General features: G+C 42.4%; 2 protein-coding genes and 1 pseudogene across 6 annotated transcripts in view; 1 reads left to right on the top strand and 2 right to left on the bottom strand.

Annotated features, from left to right (window-relative positions):
- Positions 1–1,006, bottom strand: part of LOC100975257 (testis expressed protein 56) — a 42,957-nt gene extending 41,951 nt beyond the window's left edge. For 2 of the 4 annotated variants that reach the window (XR_008625552.2, XM_003806710.5), the window contains exon 1: positions 677–1,006. Coding sequence is in view for 1 of the 4 variants with exons in the window: in XM_003806710.5 (XP_003806758.1) it covers positions 677–869 (193 nt within the window). In the remaining 3 variants the exon portion in view is untranslated. The remainder of the gene's footprint in view (positions 1–676) is intronic. The other 2 variants (XR_008625554.2, XR_008625553.2) reach the window with 2 other exon arrangements.
- Positions 1,007–1,118: 112 nt separating this feature from the next.
- FAM217A (family with sequence similarity 217 member A) lies at positions 1,119–19,981 on the top strand. Of its 2 annotated transcripts, none has more exons than XM_055113152.2 (5): positions 1,119–1,393; positions 13,709–13,793; positions 14,864–14,938; positions 15,029–15,096; positions 18,433–19,981. In XM_055113152.2, exons 2-5 carry the CDS (start codon positions 13,779–13,781, stop codon positions 19,550–19,552), a joined length of 1,278 nt encoding a protein of 425 aa, XP_054969127.1. In that variant the 5' UTR covers positions 1,119–1,393; positions 13,709–13,778; the 3' UTR covers positions 19,553–19,981. The 2 variants fall into 2 exon arrangements, with proteins under 2 accessions (XP_054969127.1, XP_054969126.1); XM_055113151.2 differs by lacking the exons at positions 1,119–1,393; positions 13,709–13,793 and adding exons at positions 9,230–9,509; positions 10,908–11,001.
- LOC112440297 (small nucleolar RNA U13) lies at positions 11,877–11,967 on the bottom strand (annotated as a pseudogene).

The following is a 19,981-nucleotide window of genomic DNA, read 5'->3' as shown; positions in this document are numbered from 1 at the left end:
TACAGGTTGCTTATAATCGCCAGGAGGAAAGAAAATATCCAGCTTCTTCCTGGTGCAATCATGGCCATAGGAGGAAGGAATCATAGGAAACAGAGCAAAGGAACAAAGTTCAAAACCTGACTTTCCACTTGGAAGTTCTCTCACTCATCTTAAAATCAAATATAAAGCTTAAATTGTAAATTTAGCGGCATTTCCCTCTCAGTACCCTTTCCATATTCCCACAGGTAAGCTTTGCCTAAAGAAGAGAGTCGGGCCTGGCCGTGTGTGGTGGCTCACGCCTGTAATCCCAGCACTTTGGGAGGCCGAGGCGGGCATATCATGAGGTCAGGAGATCAAGACCATCCTGGCTAACACAGTGAAACCCCATGTCTGCTAAAAATACAAACAAATTAGCCGGGTGTGGTGGCGGGCGCCTGTAGTCCCAGCTACTGGGGAGGTTGAGGTGGGAGGATCGCGTGAGCCCAGGAGTTTGAAGCTGTGGTGAGCCATGATTATTGCACTCCTGCACTCCAGCCTGGGGGATAAAGCGAGAGCCTCGTCTCAAAAAATAATAAAAATACACTAAGTAAAATAAAGAGTAAAAGTTCTTCCTTGCGTCTTAAAGTAGAGGCAGTTTGTATCAAGATAAAGCGTATGCTTGCTGAAAAGCACTCATGCCCACCCTCGGCCCACGTACATTTTTTCTTGTCCTCTTCCCTCTTGTGGGAATAAAGCATCTCCACCAGGTGATTCGGAAGCAGCTTGTGGAGGTTAGACAGCACCTCAAAGGTGTGACACAGAACTTCTGGCTGGGCATAGTTTTTCGGCTTCTTACACTTGTCAAGGAGTGAAAATTTCATCACGCTGGAGCTGCTGCTGGCTGTTCTCATGATGCTGGTTGTATCACAGAGAAGAACAAACTGAGAACATGAGGAGTGGATGGGGTGTGCAGTTGTTCTGGCAAGCTTTCCTCCATCTCCAAGATGAAGTGGAACCAGCTTTCTTATCTCTTATTGCCTGGCATTCTGAGAGTCACAATGGCCCAGGTATTGGTCCGGAACCCTGCGTGTTCATCCTGCATTTTCCAAGCAGAGAAAACCAGCCCGTTGAAAATATCCTGCCAAGTCATTTGGGGATTTGTGGCAGAAACTCCAGTCTTGTGTCTGGACATGGACCATTTCTGGGGAAAACTGAGAGCTTTGCTAAAAGGAAGAGGGGAAAGCGGGGGCGCATGTATCCAGTGATATTTTCCCATCTGGTACTTTGTAGAAGCCTTGCTCCCAGTATGTACCTAATTAAGGCTCCACAGACCTACGAGGCCCCAAGAGAGAGTGGTTACATCAGTGCAGTCCTCAGCAGAACTGAGGAAAGAGCTTCATCGTCCAAAACTGAGGAAATGCCCAGATTAACACAGGTAAGAAGCCAAACTAGTTACTCCTTATGTTCTTATCCAAACTAATACCAAGAAAACAAAGTAAACAAATGCTCAACCGGAGCTTTCCCGGTAAGAAGCCATTCTTCATTGCAGACCAAAAAGCAGAGAACAATAGAAGTATTAAATAATCTTAAATCACCACACTTGATAGCACAGTCCAGAGCAAGACAGAAGCTGCCAAGAACTAGTATCAGATTTGGAACAAAAATGCAAATAATAGAGTTTGTTACAGCTACTTTTAGATTTCAGCATGCTCTACCAGGAGCCAGGTTCCCCATAATTGCTCTACTCTTCATGAACCAGCTAGAGAACCACACTGCAGGCTGGTGAGAAGCAGAGAAGGCGTGTGAGCCTAGTATGCTATGGCAAATCTGGGAGCGTGGGCTAGCTTTTCACCAACCTTAAAAACCTTTGGCCAAGACTATTAAAGCATCATGATTATACCATATGATACATTAGTGGCCAGAGTGGCAGATATAAAATTCCATTCATATATGCATATATATAGATAGATCGATTTTTTTTTTTTTTTGAGACAGAGTTTTGCTCTTGTTGCCCAGGCAGGAGTGTAATGGCGTGATCTTGGCTCACTGCAACCTCTGCCTCCCTAGTTCAAGCGATTCTCCTGCCTTGGCCTCCTGAGTAGCAGGGAGTACAGGCATGCACCACCATGCCCAGCTAATTTTGTATTTTTAGTAGACACAAGGTTTCTCCATGTTGGTCAGGCTGGTCTTGAACTCCCGACCTCAGGTGAGCCACCCACCTCGGCCTCCCAAAGTGCTGGGTTTACAGGTGTGAGCCACCTCGCCTAGCTTTCTTTCTTTTCTCTTTTTTCCTTTTTTCCCTTCCTTCCCTTCCTTCCTTTTTTCTTTCTTTTTGAGACAGAATTTTGCTCTGTGGCCCAGGCTGCAGTGCAGCTCACTGTAGCCTCGACCTCCTGGGCTCAAGCAATCCTCCCACCTCAGCACCACAAGTAGCTGAGTCTATAGGTGTGCATCACTACGCCCAGCTAATTTTTGTTATTTTTCTTTTGTAGAGACAGGGTCTCGCTATGTTACCCTGGCTGGTCTCAAACTCCTGACCTCAAGCAATCCTCTTGCCTCGGCCTCCCAGACTGCTGTGATTACAAGCGCAAGCCACTATGTCTGGCCTACTCCTTTTCTTAACTTTCAACTTGCAAACTCAAAAAGTAAAACTTAAAAAAAAATACCTTAAATGCAAGTACATATTTAAAATATGTTATATAACTAACAAGAACCACTTGAATTCAATGTGATTCTCATAATTTTACAGGTGTTTTTGGTGGGGAGAAGGGGGTAGAATATTCTGGCAGCCGGAAGACATATCCCCAGCTTCTTTCTTCCAGGCAAAGTTGAGTGCATTCCTCTAAACCTTCATTTATATAAATAGTAAAAAACAAACCATGTTTTAAGCCATTCAACATGCCAAGGAAGTGATCTACTAAAATGTAATTCTTTATACTTCATGTAAATTGACTCATACGTTCTTAGTCATTGCTCTCAATAGCAACTGATGAATGTTTATAGTTATCTGATGCATGCTGACTTTGGTTGAAATCTGAAGTAGGTCACAATTATTAAATTTTGTTTTTAAATAAACTATCAGATGGATATATATTTTTACATATTTTATATATATATATTTTTTACAATGAATAACACTTCTAGGAACCAATCTCATTCATTTTCTCTAATTATAGTGTAATTAAAGAACACTGTTTAGGATGGGAGAGACCCGTCATGAATGACGCCTGGCAAATATTCTGCTGCTAACCAGCTGTGTGATCTTGATCTGAGCCAACCAGGTCTCAGCCCATGGTGCTAATATTCTTGGATGGAACAAATGCTTTCATTTTGTATTTTGTTTTGTATTCCTCTGATTTCCAATTCTATTATTCAGTGTATAATATATTTACCTTTTCAAAACTGGGCTTCTAACATATTATTTTCTCGCAAGTTTTTTCTTGTTGTGATGAGAGCTGCTATGCCGGGCAGCAGCAGCCCACGTAGGTGCTAGCAGTGTATTATTAACTAAATTGATCCCGCAGCGCAGCAGCTGCATGACTCTGGATTGTTTTTCTAGTTAGGCTGATCTTTTATTCATGACTTTTAGGTAAATGCAATTCCTTTTTCTGTTCCTAAGAGGGTTTCTGTGTCTCCTGAATACCTTCTTCTTCCCCCTCGCCATGGTGGGTGTGACAAGATCAGCTGGCTTCCAGAAGGCAAGGTGTTCAGTCATGTTCAAAGAGAGAAGATTAGCTCCAAGTTTTTTACGGAAAGCATTCTAAAGAAAGTGTTCCGTTCACAACAAATGAGGTGGGAGGGGTCTGACGACCAGAAAGGGACTTCAGGTTACACCTTTCCTGGCACCAGAAAGTAAGTTCTGACACTGAGACTTGAACCAAAATTTAAAGTGAATTTGTGATATAAGGCTAGGAAAATAGAGTTACAGTGTATAGGCATCTGAAAAACAGAAAGGCTTATGAAGCAATTCAAATTGCAGAAATCAAGTCTTAAATCAAAATAAAGGAGAAAATATATGATTGAGAATGTATTCAAAAGCACTAGCTGCAACATATGCAGATGTGAAATTCAGTGACTGATGTGTTTATTTTGCTTCCTTTTGGAAATATGTTAATATACATCACTATCGCACGTTCCAGGAATAAATAGTTTTTAAACAATATTTCTTATCTATTTGCAACAAAACAATGGCCTCCCAAATAGGACATTGCTATGGGAGCAGAGTGTTAAAGGTTAATTTTTAAAACTTCAAATTAGAAATATTTGCATATATATTTCTTAAAAAGGAATTATACAAACACAAGAAAGTATATTTAAGATGAATGCTCATAGAATAGAGTTCTAAATCAGGATAAATTAGTCACTACTGAAACACAAAGCAGTTCTCAAAAAGGAAAAACAAAAATAAGACCAGATCGCTAAACCATATGCTAAATACAAATTGCCCATAATTGAAATGAAATGTTTCCCACTGACTTAGCATCTTATTTGAGAACAAAAATGCATATTATTATTTAGAAAATAGTGTCCTAACTTTCAGAAAATGTTACATAATTATATTGAACAAGATTCTGCTGTAGGCTGGGCGCAGTGGCTCACAGCTGTAATCCTAGCACTTTGAGAGGCCGACACGGGTGGACCACCTGAGGTCAGGAGTTTGAGACCAGCCTGACCAATATGGTGAAACCCCGTCTCTACTATAAATACAAAAAAATTAGCCAGGCGTGGTGGCATGCGCCTGTAGTCCCAGCAACTTGGGAGATTGAGACAGGAGAAGTACTTGAACCTGGGAGGCAGAGGTTGCAGTGAGCTGAGAATGTGCCATTGCACTCCACCCTGGGCAACGGAGTGGGACTCTGTCTCAAAAGAAAAGAAAAGAAAAGAAAGAAACAAAAAGATTCTGCTGTACGTGACCAGCCATGACCTTGGCAATTCTAAAGGGAAAAACAAAGGAAGATGAGGACAAATGCATGGGTAATATCAAAAGGTGAAAGATACTGAAGGAGGTAGACTGAAATAGAAGGCTTTTCCCTCCAGAATAATTAGAAACTAAGTAATGTTGCTACTGACATATCTTTGCATAATTCAGGACAATGAAAAGGAACGTTATCTCAAGGTGCTTTCCAAAGTAGTTACGTGGTAGTCAGTGTCATCGCCTTTGTTATAGGAGGAGAAACTGAGGTGGGCAGCAAGCTGTGCTTACTGGACTACTAAGTGACTGGCCCAAGGCTTGCCTTTGTTTCCTTAGCCTGCCTCCCTTGTAATTAACGTAAGAGCTTGCTAAATGCCTGAAATAGAGAGCATCTGCCTCATCCTACTGTGTTTATGAAACAATGGTTTCACTCAGGATCAGCTAAAGAGGTGCAGATTTAAAGTAAGGCAAGCTGAGGCTACCACTAAAATCTGAATCCTGGGCATGGCCATGAGATGGCTGGAGGTGTAGGGGCCAAGGGTTTGGCCCTCTGAAGATTTGCTGAAAAATCAAAATTAGCCAGGCGTGGTGGCCTGCACCTGTAGTCCCAGCAACTTGAGAGGCTGAGACAGGAGAAGTACTCAAGTACAAAAGGCAGAGAAACTGGGGAAAAGGCATACACATTTATTTAGCATGTGTTTATACATGGGAGTGTACAGAATGAAAACTCAGAAATACAGGGGAGAGTTTCCATTTTTATGCTTAGGTTCAACAAAGTATGGACAGCTGTGTAGAAATACGATAGGACAAAAAAGGTCTGATCTAACACTAACAGCCTGAGTGGGGGAACCCAGCAAGGCCTGTCTCTCTAGATTCTTCTTGGCCTCTCTGAGCAGCATTCCTTCCTTCTGGGTATGGGCCACTCTCTGGAATGGGGGTCAGATAATTTCTTTATGGCCAGTTTTTACACAGAAAGGCAAAGGGAAAATTGGAGTAATATTTTTAGGTTTTATGGCTGGCTTTGGGAAAAAAGCATTCTGATTTCTGTAACCTGCATTGGAGAAGAGGGATTCTAGTTTCTCAGGCTAGCCTCGGAGGGAGACTGGGACTGAGAGACAGGAGGGCAGAAGAAGGTCAGAGAAAAAGGTGCTTCTGAGGCTATTTCCGAAGCCTTCATTTTGGGGTACTGTTTTCCGAGCCCCAACAGAAGGAAGGTGCATTTTCTTTGGCCTTGGGATTGATGTTAAGCTGGGTCTGAGCTGCTGTAGAAAATGACCCACTGTCCAACCTCCTACGCTGGGCCGGAGCCAGACCAGACCCAAGGGTTTGGAGAGGGCACAATTTCCAAGTTGTCGCTTTCATATTTCACATCTCCACAGCCGTGCACATTTAGCAATGAGGGAATGGCCAGCCATGATTTTGATGCTGATGTCAAAGCATTCAAAAGTCTCCAGAGAAAGGAAGACCAGTTGAGTGGGGGTGATAATATGAAAGGAACATTTTTAAGAATAAGTTCTGTTAAGAAAAAAAAAGAATCTTAGAGGATGTATACATGGATGACAAATCTCAGAAGGACTCTAAGGGATCAGGAATCAGTTTGAGTTCTGAAATAACAGAAAAAGGCATGAACAGAAACATAAAGCAAGGAAGAGGGGAAATGTGTAAGCCAGATATTTGGAATTTACACACACGTGTGCATGTGCACACACAAGCACACATAATTTGTCTCAAGAGCGGGGAACATTTCCCAGCTAGATACATTTGTAGAAAGCATTAGCTGGAAATACATGCACCCCAATATTTACTCCCATTCACAATTTTTCTAGTAGTTGTAAGGTGGAAAAGGTTATATAATACATCTAAGGCTCAGGTTACTCAATTATAAAATAGGAATAACTAGGCTGAGCTCAGAGACTCATGCCTGTAATTCCAGCACTTTGGGAGGCTGAGGCCAGCAGATCACCTGAGGTCAGGAGTTCGAGACCAGCCTGGCCAACATGGCGAAACCCGTCTCTACTAAAAATACAAAAAATTAGCTGGGCATGGTGGCTGGTGCCTGTAATCCCAGCCACTAGGGAACTAGGGAGGCTGAGGCAGGAGAATTGCTTGAACCTGGGAGGCAGAGGTTGCAGTAAGCCGAGATCACACGATTGCACTCTAGCCTGGGTGACAGAGCAAGACTCTGTCTCAAAAAAATAAATAAATAAAAATTAAAAATAAGAAATAAAATAGGAATAACTGGTGGTACCTGCTTCATTGGATTATTAGGCATATACATTGGTTAATCCATATAAAATGTTCAGCACTATGCCTGGCATATAGTCACCACACCATACATTTCAGAAAATACTATTTTTGCAATAATTAAATCAATTGAAACATTTATTGAGTGCCTTACCTACTACAGTACATGCCAGGCACTCTGTTAGATAGAATATGGGCAGATATCACCTTCAAGGTGTTGAAAAGAAAGTGATTGAGACATTGTAAATGAATAATTACAATGTAACTGAGTAAGGGACTGTAATTAAATCATTATAACGAAGCAGGGATCTTGGAGGAGATAGCAACTTTTGTTTTCTCTCTTTTTTTTTTTTGTATTTTTTCTAGTAATTACACTTCCTGAACAATCAGGAAAAATGACTTGTGAGTTAGAAGTGTAATGACTAGAATTTAGGCAGGTTAAAAAAGAAAAGGAGATAAAAAGGAGGTAGTATTACAGGAAGAGTAACAATGATGTATGCCCTGGAGGAGAGTGTTTAGGAAAATTGTAAAATGTCCGATGTGCTCGACATGTAGTGGGCGCTGGGAAGGTGATGAGCAGATACCTAAGGGATGGCTGCAGAATTAGGGTTTCCTTCTTCAGGCATTAGGAGGCAGTTGAGCAGGTCTGTATTTTAGAGCAGCAGTATGGAAAACAGCCGAAGGAGGAGAGGGCCTAGAAGGGAAACCTCCAAGGAGGCTGCAAGGAATGAGGCCTGCACAAATCTTGTTCGTTCACTTACATCGATTGTGCTTCTACCACTGTGCTTCTACTATGTGCCCAGCACAGTTTTAAAGGGTTGGGGATACAGAAATGAACTAGACAGGCAAGGCCCCGGCCCACATGGAGTTTGATATTCTACTGGGGAGAGACAGACAATACAAAAACAAACAAGTAAACAGCAAGATTATGAGGAGTACAAAGAAGTGAATAACAACGGGGTGTCATGAAATAGAGTAAGGTAGGTGGAAGGTGGGAAGAGCTTCTTTAAAGGGAAGGTCTTTCTGAGGAGAAAATGGAAATGCAGAGGAAAGAGTCAGGAGTCAGGGATCAAAGAACCTGAGAAACCCCTGACATTGTTTTCAACATGTGGTATATAAGTGCATTTTTATGGGGAGATTCTCAGAGGGACATGGCCGTGATCTCATCCCCCCAAATGTTTAGTATTCATTTGCTGTACTTACATATATAATTAATTTTGTTTTAAATTTTTCTCTATATCAAAAGGTGGGGGTGATAGCTATGTAGATATATCTAACTAGATAGATATTCTTCCCCCACCCCTCCACTTATTTCATGAAGCTGTAATAGGAGATACGCATTTAGGGGTACAAAATTGGGCTGTGTGATTTACATGTATCCTCTACATGAAAAAAGAAAAAAATCATCTTTTGTTTTTCCTATTGAAAGGCCGACGACGGACCTGAAACTGACCGGATGGGCTTGGTGTCAACAAGGATGCCTCTTCTTCTATGTTAATATATTGTACAAGCATAGATATAACTTTACATGTATCAATGCGTATGTATTTTAGCTTAGTCTGGAGGACTACGTACCGGGCGGTGCTCCTGGCTTGATGTGAGCAGGCGGTGGGAGTGGAGGCGGGTGGGCCAGGCCCCGGGTCCCAGAGGCCTACTGGCCATCTCGCAGAGAGCTCAGCCTGGAGAGGCCCAGGGAAGGGCCTGTTGGCCTCGGGGAAGGCCCGGGGAGGGTCAAGGAAGCCGGAGGAGGCCCAGGAAGGCCGAAGAAGGTCCAGGACGCCTGGGGGAAAGTCCGAGAAGGCCCGAGAAGGCCCGGGAGGCTCAGGCTTTCCCGCGAGGCCGGGGGCGGCCCCTTCAGGCCAGGATGGCCGAGTGGGCTGCGCAACCCCGGAGGAGGCCGGGCGGGGCGCAGGGACAGGGCCTGAGGCTTGTTGTCCTCCCCTGGCGGCCCCGTGCGTCCCGAGGGCCCGGCGGCCGGGTGACCCCCGAGAGGCTCCGCGCCTGGGCGGCCGGCGGCGACCCCGCGGCCCGCGAATACGCGTGGACCTTGTGGAACGCCGGGCCTCCCCGGGCGCCCCCGCTCTCTGGTAGTTGCCGGGAGACCCGGCCGGTGGGGAAGCCCGCGGAGCCGCAGCCCCGGCCCCGGCAGGTCTCTCTGGGCCCCGGGCCCGACTCCCACCCCTGCGCCGGCCCGCGGGCTTCGCAGGCCCTGCACTGCCGACCGGGCTGCGCTCAAGGCCGCCAGCCGCCCGCCGCCCTCTTTGTCCCCCCGCTGCAGGAAGGCCGCGGCACAGGGGGCGCCCTCCAAGCCGTCAGCCACGCACGCGGAGGCGCTCGGGCCTCGGGGCGGCGCACTGGGAGAGCACGCCGGGGAGGACACGTGGGCCTTGGCGCGGTGGGTTAAGAGCCCCGGCCCCGGGGAATCCCGCAGCCCCCTCCTGCTACCCCTGGAACTGGGCTCCCCACCCAGTCCGGCCACAGCTCAGGAGGAAAAGGGGATTCCTCTTCACGGGGGCCTTGCGGCTCCCTTGAGACACGCGCCTTCAAGCACTCTGGCCCCTAAAGCTCCTGTCCCCCAACTCGCAGTCCCCAAGGCGTCCTTTGTCCCCAGGGCCGTCCTTCAGGTGCGGTGGCCTTTTCCAGGAGCTGCATGCCCTCCTTCTTGACACACACCCGGTGGCCCCAGGCAGCGCCACCTGCTCAGCAACCGCCTTCCTCCTGCATTCAGACCCAGTGTCTGGCATGCACACACCCGTGGACCAATAACCGGTGTTGGCTGAAAACCTACCTAAACTAAATCTCCTGTTTCTTCATACACTTTTCTGTAGGAGACAATCAATTGTAAACGATTAGCAGATAGACCGATTACTGCGATGGCTTTAATTTGTGATTCTTGGCCGGGTGCAGTGGATCACGCCTGTAATCCCAGCACTTTGGGAGACTGAGGCAGGTGGATCACGAGGTCAGGAGTTCAAGACCAGCCTGGCCAACATGGTGAAACCCCATCTCTACTAAAAATATAAAAATTAGCTGGGCGTAGTGGTGCTGGCCTGTAATCCCAGCTGCTCGGGAGGCTGAGGCAGGAGAATCGCTTGAACCCGGGAGGCAGAGGTTGCAGTGAACCGAGATCGTGCCACTGCACTCCAGTCTGGGCAACAGAGCGAGACTGTCTCAAAAAAAAAAAAAAAAAAAGTGATTCTTTCCAGATAGCCATACCTTAATCCAGTGACTGTTTTGCTTGTTACCTTAGAGTTCTCTAATTCTTTTACCTTAAACGGCAGTGGGTTAAAACCCTTTAGGTACCTTGATTGATTGGTGCGGAAAATATTGTTTGGTCCTGGGGGCATTTTGTTGTCTCCGAAATATGCACGGGGTGCTTGCCTGGCCTAGTTGTAAGGGTTCAACCCTGCTTTCAAATGGAGCAATTGTTTTGAATGAATAAAAGGAGACTTTGTGCCCCTGTTTTCTAAGTTCCAGATAATTCACCATAGTTTGTTCCAATGTGTATTTCATCTTCTTAGCTGATATTTGCTTTCTCACCTCTGATCTCAATTTCCTAATCTTCTGTTCTGAGATCTGCCAGTTTGCTGTTGTCTGTGCTCCTTTTGAGTCAGGCTTGCCCCTTGCTTCTGGTTGGTTTCGTACTGTCACCCCCACCCTGCTCTCCTAGCCCCTCTCTTCTGCTTTCTAAGCATTCTCTTACCTCCTTTAGATGGGAAATCAAAACTCACACTTTCTTTTTTATAAATGTTGACCCTTACCCATAAATGTGCCTATCCCACAATCTGTGTAGGATTTTAAGGAAACAGAGCAACAGCTACAACAAAATGGGGAGAAGAAATGAGAACTGTGCTAACAGCCTACGTGTGTCAAACATCTCTCAGGAGGTATGGCAGGCGCTGTTGAACTTGAGTGTTTGGGCAGCGGCTCCTGTTGCTAAGACGTAACTCCCATGGAGTTTTCTTGTAGTGATGCCCTTGCTGCGTTTGCATCGTGGGCAGTTTATCCTGTGTTTTCCTTTTGGCACATTTGGAACAGCAAATGGAAATTTTCTATTTCTTTTAACAAAGGGAAAATTAGCCAGCTCTTCTCCAAATGTCAAACATTTCTAATTGCAATTTGGCTTTGTTGAAGGTGCTGCCTTGTTATCAACCAGGCAGTGCTCACTTCTTTTGTTTTCACACACACACCCTTTGTGAAAAATATTGGTAAGGCAGGTGGGATATCACAAAGCATAATCAAGTCCCAACTCTTAAGAAATTTGCAAACTGTCAGACTTCATGTTTAGTTAATGAGCGTTCTTTACCAGTTGATCAATTTGGTTATGTTAATTTTTTGTTGTTTTGGTGTTTTTTGTTTGTTTGTTTTGGAGACGAGACTTAGTCTTCCTCTGTCTCCCAGGCTGGAGTGCTGTGGCACGATCTCAGCTCACTATAACCCCCACCTCCCGGGTTCAAGCGATTCTCCTGCCTCAGCCTCCCGAGTAGCTGGGACTACAGGCATGTGCCACCACGCCCGGCTAATTTTTGTATTTTTAGTAGCGACATGTTGGCCAGGCTGGTCTCGAACTCCTGACCTCAAGTGATCCACCCGCCTTGGCTTTCCAAAGTGCTGGGATTACAGGTGTGAGCTACCATGCCTGGCCTGGTTTCATTAATTTTATTTTAGAATTGCAACAACACAGTTTCATCAGCTGAGGATATTTCTCTCACGTGCATTTCATACAAAAGTATCAGGATTATATAGCTGAAAAAAGCTTAAAAATCCACCAGACATCGTAAAAAAGTCTGAAGGGGTGCATCTCACACATGAACATAAAAACCCAGTCATCGTGCTGTGAACTACAAAAGGATCTTTAAAATACAAATAACTGGGCCTCACCCTCATTCTTTTTTTTTTTTTTTTTTTTTCTTTTTTTTTTGAGACGGAGTCTCACTCTGTCACCCAGGGTGGAGTGCAGTGGTGCCATCGTGGCTCACTGCAACTTCTGCGTCTTGGATTCAAGTGATTCTCCTGCCTCAGCCTCCCAAGTAGCTGGGATTACAGGCACCCACCACCGTGCCCAGCTGATTTTTGTATTTTTAGTAGAAATGGGGTTTTGACATGTTGGCCAGGCTGGTCTAGAGCTCCTGACTTGAGGTGATCTGCCCACCTCGGCCTCCCAAAATGCTGGGATTACTGCCACTTGAGCCACTGTGCCCGGCCCTCACCCTCGTTCTTTAAAATCAGGATTTGCAGCATTTTTTTGCAACTATTATTTTTAAAAAGCTCCCCAGGTGATTCTCATGTAGAGATTAGCCCTTGTACATATCATGCCAGAGAGCAGAGAATTAATTTTATTAATTATATTTTTCATAAATCTATAGAGAATGATAATCTGCAGTCTCCCTTCCAATGTTCAACTACCCTTCCTATCAGGAGGTATATCTCTTTGTGGATAAATTAATCCTCATGCTGTATTGAAGCTTATTTCTCTCTGTTCCTCCTTAGTGAAGAGATTGTATCTAATAATACCTAACATTTCATTTGCTTAGAGTTTAATTTACAATGCTTTTTTGAGACAGAAAACAATTGGGTTCATTCCTAAAAAGTTACTTTCTTATAAATGAATCACCTCTTCACTTTCTGTTTTCCAGAATAAATTGTTATAATCTTCTACACACCTCCCACATTTTCCCCCATAGCACTCTGCACAATGTCTGGAACATAAATACTCAGTTGTTATTAGCACCTTTCCCGTTTTATTTTTGGCTTTCTTTTGAATATTTCCTAAGTGTTCCTCCACATCTGGAAGCCAGAATGAGTAGTGGGCTGGTTAATGTTGAATATAATATGAGGGTTAGAGACTTCCTGTGGTTGATGGAAAGATTTTTACAGGCTTTTATTTTTTTAATTTTATTTATTTATGTATTTATTTTGAGACAGAGTCTCACTCTGTGGCCCAGGCTGGAGTGCAGTGGTGTGATTGCAGCTCACTGCAACCTCCACCTCCTGGGTTCAAGCGATTCTCCTGCCTCAGCCTCCCGAACAGCTGGGATTACAGGTGCGTGCCGCCACACCTGGCTGATTTTTGTGTTTTTATTGGAGACAGGGTTTCACCATGTTGGCCAGGCTGGTCTCAAACTCCAGACCTCAGGTGATCCTGACCTGCCCCGGCCTCCCAAAGTGCTGGGAGTACAGGCATGAGCCACCACACCTGGCTTTTTATAGACTTTTAGATCTGATACTCAGATATAGAAAGTTTGATGAATGCACCATTGTGTTCCAGAGGCACACTGAACAGGACATTTTATTACATTTTAAAAATCAATTTTGAAAACCTGTGTTATTATATTTAAGAAAATGTGAATGAAACCACAAATTATTGTAAAAGCCTTTCTAATTCCTCAACAATAGGCATTATCAAACTGATAAGGGCTTGGTTAAGAGAAAATTGCTTTCTCCTCAAAGATGCTGATAAGTTCTTTATAATGAGGGGTGAGAGTCATGAAGCTTTGTGCCTTTCGTCATACTTTACCCCAAGAACATGTGAAATTATTGAGCTTTTTATGTTTTCTTAATGTTAAGTTTATCCTAAAACAAATATTGTTTTAGAACTTATCTCACTGGAATTTGGATTCAGAAGTACCTGTTTCTGAAAATAAAAACCTCCCAGCTGGAAGGGATGGAGCAGCAGGTGGTAAGAAATCCTAGATGTGTATACTTATACTGAAAGAATCACTCATATTAAAAGGGGGTTTGTTTTGAATATAATCAGTTTTATGTAACTATTAATTGTCATTTTTTATACACATTTCAGGCAAAATTAACAAGGTAAGGATGAATGTTTGGTTTTAAGGTATTCATAAAACATACTATTTTAAAATAAGTATGTTCTTTAAAAAAATTTTCTTCCTGAAAGTTAAACTTTAAATTTCATTTCTGTAGAGTTCTTCACACAAGTCGAAGTCAAATATTTTAGAGTTTCAAGTTGGTTATTAAATGAATATTTTGTTATATTAAGTATTTTTCAGTATAACAATAGTATAAATGAAAATTGAGTATAGTATTTTTTAGTCATTGCCGAAAGGGAAGTAGTCCTGTCCTTTAAAATGTCTTGAAGCAGGCCGGGTGCAGTGGCTCACGCCTGTAATCCCAGCACTTTAGGAGGCTGAGGCAAGTGGATCACTTGAGGTCAGGAGTTTGAGACCAGCCTGGGCAATATGGTGAAACCCCATCTCTACCAAAAATACAAAAAAATTAGCCGGGCATGGTGGCACATGGCTGTAGTCCCAGCTACTCGAGAGGCTGAGCTCAGCAGGAGAATCGCTTGAGCCCAGGAAACAGAGGTTTCAGTGAGCCGAGATCATGCCCCTGTACTCCAGGCTGGGCGACAGAACGAGACCCTGTCTCAACAACAACAAAACGTCTTGAAGCAGTTGAAATGACCAATATCTTGTTCTGAAGTAGTGGAAAACTAATCTTTTTGTTTATCCTTTTTGATCAAAACATAAAACATTTCACTGCAAAATAAAGACAATCTTAATGATATTCAAGTCTTATTAGTTAACAGTTTAGTTGGTATTTATAATAAATAGGTTTTACTAATTTCTGCTGAAATCAGTAAAAACAAATGATTTCTTTGTATATAAACAAAGTGTCATTCAGTTTTACCATACATTTCTTGATTAGAACAAGAACTATACATTGTTAGAACAAGAATAGGGAACAGAGATATATTATGTTTAAAAGTCTTCTGCTGCCTTATAGAACTATTTGGAAATTCCAGTGGAGCAACTGATGCTAGAACCTAATTTGTCGGTGCATAGTCAAAAAAGTACACAGGTGGGATTTTATTCTTCATACCCTTAAAATATTATATTTTAAAAATATATGCAGCTACTAAACTATTACCCATTATTTTTCTGTCATCAGAATAGTAAACAAGGGATCTTTCAATTATGGAATTGTCTTCTTAATGAAGGAAGTACCATAGAGAAGAGGTAAGCGAGTAGTTATTTTGTAACACCCTAAATTACTGAAATAAATTTAGATACACATGAGATAACTATTTGAAATACAAGGACCATGAACAACCAGAAGAAAATAGTATTCTGTGGGAATAGTGGGCAAGGAAGTGGCTGCAGATACCACGAGACAATTAGGATAGGTAGGAGTCAAGAGTTGACCATGTTCTGACAATGAAGGTTTTAGATGGATGAAGTATGGACTTCCTGTTGAAAGCAAAAGGAACTGTAATAGGAAAGTAGTATTGCATTCCAGGGACTATGTTAATTCCTTATATGTAGTAATTCATTTAACTCACAACCGACCATATAAGGAAGGTAGTTATCATCATCCCTGTTTTGCAGATGAGGACACTGAGGCATGGTGACAAGTTAAGTAACTTGCTCAAAGTCACACAATATTAATGAAAGGGAGAGCCAGGATATGAAAGTAGCCTCTCAGACCTTACCTGAGGTTTTTTTTTTTTGAGACGGAGTTTTGCTCTTGTTGCCCAGGCTGGAGTGCAAAGATGCAATCTCAGCTCATCACAACCTCTGCCTCCTGGGTTGAAGCAATTCTCCTGCCTCAGCCTCTGGAGTAACTGGGATTACAGGCATGGGCCACCACGCCCAGCTAATTTTGTATTTTTAGTAGAGACGGGGTTTCTCCATGTTGGTCACGCTGGTCTCAAACTCCCGACCTCAGGTGATCCACCCACCTCGGCCTCCCAAAGTTCTGGGATTACAGGTGTGAGCCACCATGCCAGGCCGCTTTTTTTTTTTTTTTAAATACTTTTTTAAGTTCTGGGATACATGTGCAGAACTTGCAGGTTTGTTACATAGGTATACACGTGCCATGGTGGTTTGCTGCACCCAACCTTACCTGAGTTTTAATTCTTTTTTTTTTTTTTTGTGACAAAGTTTCACTCTTGTTGCCCATGCTGGAGTGCAATGGCACGATCTCAGCTCACTGCAACCTCTGCCTCCCAGGTTCAAGCAATTCTCTGCCTCAGCTGCCCGAGTAGCTAGGATTACAGGTGCCTGCCACCATGCCTGGCTAATTTTTGTATTTTTAGTAGAGATGGGGTTTTACCATCTTGGCCAGGCTGGTCTTGAACTCCTGACCTTGTGATTCACCCGCCTCGGCCTCCCAAAGTGCTGGGATTACAGGCGTGAGCCACCGTGCCCGGCCCCTGAATGTTAATTCTTATTTTTTTGATTCTTAAACTTTATCGTGCATTAAGACGAGCTAGAAGGCTTCTTGGAAACACAGGTTACTAGTATTTGGAAATGAATGCTTTTTGAGGGCTGCTTTGTGGAGCTTTTACATAGTGTCTTAGCTCATGGATCCTGAGTTCCATGGCTCTTTTGTGTAGTTTATTTAGCAGGAGAGTGGTTCACTTGATATCAGCCATCTCCTAGTCAGAGAATTTTACCTCTGTGAGGCCTGGGATACAGTTCACTTTATGTTAAAATTCAAGGGGGAAATCAAGTTCTATGGCAGTTGTGGTGACTGATGACCTAAAGGAATATTGGTGCTGATGGGGATAAGAAAGGCTATTTTTATGAGAAAAAACCTCAGCTGGGAAAAAGTATTTCAAGGTAAGTGGTCAAATGAAGTGAACTGAATTTTATCGCAGTAGCAGAGGAGCGAACAAATGGAGGCGGTAGAATGCAGCGGTTAGGACCCGGGGCATGGGAGTCCACCACGTGCAGTTCCAGCTCTCCCACTTCCTAGATGTGTGCCCTCAGCCACTCTACACCCCCGTTCCCTTATCTGCAAAAGGTGGAAAATAAAAGTGCCTATCTCATGAGGCTGTGAGGACTAAACAGAACAATGTGTTTGGCAGGCATTTGCTATTAATATTGGGTAGGTTTAATAATGTTGCAGAGATGGAAGTTTGGTATCAATGAAAGATTTTTCTCCTCAATATACCATCAACAAGTAAAAAGAATAAAAGTAATGATAACTTAGTGTTTAACATTTTGCAAAGCATATTCATATAAATTCTCTTGCTTCTCAGACTACCTCCAAGGTAGGTATTATCATTTCCATTTTGCTCACTCACTGGTAGCAAAGGGGTTCAAACCTAGGCCCTCCCTTTCCAGATTTCACACTCTTCATACTACAGGTATGTGTCTATTAACAGTTGTAGATTTAAAGTGATTTTCCTGTGGTTTTTCAAAGGCAAAGCAGTATGCCTAGTATTTAGCTAAATTAGTATTTTTTTCTTTTTCTTTTTCTCTTTTTTTTTTTTGCAACAGGGCCTCATTCTGTCACCCAGGCTGGGGTGTAGTGGTGCAGTCATGGCTTACTGCAGCCTCAACCTCTGAGGCTGAAGCAGTCTTCCCAACTCAGCCTCCAGAGGAGCAGGGACTACAGGTGCATGCCTCCATGCCCAGCTAATTTTTTGTAGACAAGAATTTTGCCATGTTGCTCAGGCTGGTCTCAGAATCCCAGGCACAAGCAACCCGCCTGCCTTGGCCTCCCAAAGTGTTGGGATTACAGGTGTGAGCCACTGTGCCTGGCCTCGAAAGTATTTTTCAAAACTTTTCCAGATTACTTTGTTATCTTTAATGTCAACTGGCTTAAAAAGAAACAAGAGGATATCAAGACTATATGTCAACTAATGCATCAAATCTTTTAATCTCAGTATTTCTAGTTATCTTTAAAAAACAAAAACTAACTAGAAACTCAGTATTCTATGGCTTTTTTGTAGTTTTCATTTTAACATAATACCTAGAATTACTCCTAAAATAGAAGAGCATCATTATATGAAAATTACTAGGGACTATATCTGGGATAATTTTTAATAGGTATTGTTTGCTTCCGTTTTTGTTACAGTAATTTTTAAAAACCACAGTGGCTAACATAGAAGGCTTTTTAAAGTAACCTAATTACATTTTTTGAGTTTCCTTTTATCTAATTCTGGATCAATAAACATTTCACTTTAATTTCAGTTTGAGTTAGATATCCTCATTTTCAAACATAATAATTGCATGTACACTATAGACAAACATATAGTTAGCCACTTTTAACCTTTGTCTATTCACAGCTACAGTTAGCCGTCTTAGGTATCATAATCTAGTCACCTGTGCTTGCACAAAGGGATGCCCAGTTAATATTTTAATCTATATTTTTAAAATTTATGTAGTTGTATATTAGAGCATTTTTGGAAACTAACATATTTCTGTTACAGGTAGCTAGATACACATATGCCATTGGGAACTAAACATTAACCAATCTTTGATAAAGGGTACTTAACTGTATCATTTTAATAGCATTTTAATTCTAGTCAATAAACCATTCATTAATTAAATTATTTTTTAAAGGGAATTCAAAAAATCTTCAGTGGAAACTGGCTTTAATGTAATCAATCATCCTATAAGGGTCTTCACTCTGAACCACCCATTAACAATTGCTTCGGTTGATAAGCAAGTTGGTCCTTACCCTGGACTGCCAATGCCGTTAGGTCTCTGCTGGCCCTATGCTGATGGAGACTTTTTTAAGAACAGAAATGAGATTCATATTAGTTCATGTTCAACTATAGAAAACAATGATGGTGAAACGTTACCTGCTCCAAATTGGAATTTGAAACATGGAAACAGCAGTGTGGAAGAAAATTTCACAGATGAAAGTGATTTATCAGAAAATGAGAAGACAAATGATACTTTACTCAGCTATTTTAAAAAGGTGGACCTGAACTTGAAGCCAGAAACAATAAAAAATGTTGAGGAACCTTTCACCGAGGAGCCAAATGAAGTATTTCCATATCCTGATTTTCTCCCTCCTCCTTTCAGTACTCTAGACTTGCACAATTTAGCCCTCTCCAAATCTGACAATTGGAAAGCGACAGTGGACCCTGCAGAAACCTCTGTTGAACACTTGATAACTCGTTTACTGGAACTAGAACGATTACAACATATGACTATTCAAAAAGAGAGGCCAAGACTACAAATGACTTTCTGTACTCCAGCAGTTACTGAACGACCCTCTTCCTCCAAAGCTACACCAAAAGTAAGACAGCCAAAACTTTGCGACTCTTTGAGTCTTCAGATACCTTGTGTAGATAAAAGTCAAGAAAAAAGTAAAAACAACTCTGGTTCTTGTAAGCTTGAACAAAATGCTTTAAAACGGAATTGGAGCAATGCTGGCAAATATAGATGGAATTCTAGACCACTGTCTCTAAAAAGTTCCTCCACCACAAAACAATTGATTGAAACTTATGATAAGAATCCCAAAAGTTCTATTTTAAGTCCATGCCAAGAACTCTCATTCAAACCTACTATTGGCCATACAAATCAATCAATGGTTAAAATGGTCTCCACAAGATGTCTGCCATCGAGGTCTCCAATGCCAGTTTCACCTATACCTCTGACTTTTCCCGAAAATCAGAAGGAAGAAATTAAGGCACCGAAGAGAAACTTTGGGACCAAAAAGAAACTTTACTGACAAAATATAGTGTTGAATAGACTGTTCTCTATTCAGAAGCTAAACTGTTTGTCGCCTTCCCTTATTGCTAAGGATAAGTGCTGCTCACCCATTGAACAAAAATAACTCTTTTCTTTCATACATCTCAATGTGAACACATCTACTCTAAGAAGCCCAACTAAGATATGGTTAATTATTCCAAGACACAGGTACTATTAAGTCCCCCAAAATCACCAAACAGTTGCTTGATGTGACATGGAGTGGAACTTGTGAAAAGCACTGCTGAGATGTCTATATATAAACCCACAGGCTTCTATACTGACGTATTTCACAATCTTTTGCATGTTGTGTTTCAAATAAATGGTTCACTTGGTAGACTATTCTATTCAAAAGGCTACTCTTTTTTCAGTGATTGTTTTCCAGTATAATTCCATCAATAAATGGTATAAT

Source organism: Pan paniscus, chromosome 5 (assembly GCF_029289425.2).
Source record: "Pan paniscus chromosome 5, NHGRI_mPanPan1-v2.0_pri, whole genome shotgun sequence".
Taxonomy (NCBI): domain Eukaryota; kingdom Metazoa; phylum Chordata; class Mammalia; order Primates; family Hominidae; genus Pan; species Pan paniscus.
Note: the sequence above shows the minus strand (reverse complement) of the source record. Positions and strands in the feature narration are given on the sequence as shown.

Excerpts from the sequence above, each read along its gene's own strand:
- FAM217A (XM_055113151.2), top strand. The coding sequence starts at position 10,942 with ATGGGGAGAAGAAATGAGAACTGTGCTAACAGCCTACGTGTGTCAAAC. Across the intron at positions 11,002-14,863 it reads TGTCAAACATCTCTCAGGAG|AACTATTTGGAAATTCCAGT; the intron begins GTATGGCAGGCG and ends GCTGCCTTATAG. Across the intron at positions 14,939-15,028 it reads ATAGTCAAAAAAGTACACAG|AATAGTAAACAAGGGATCTT; the intron begins GTGGGATTTTAT and ends TTCTGTCATCAG.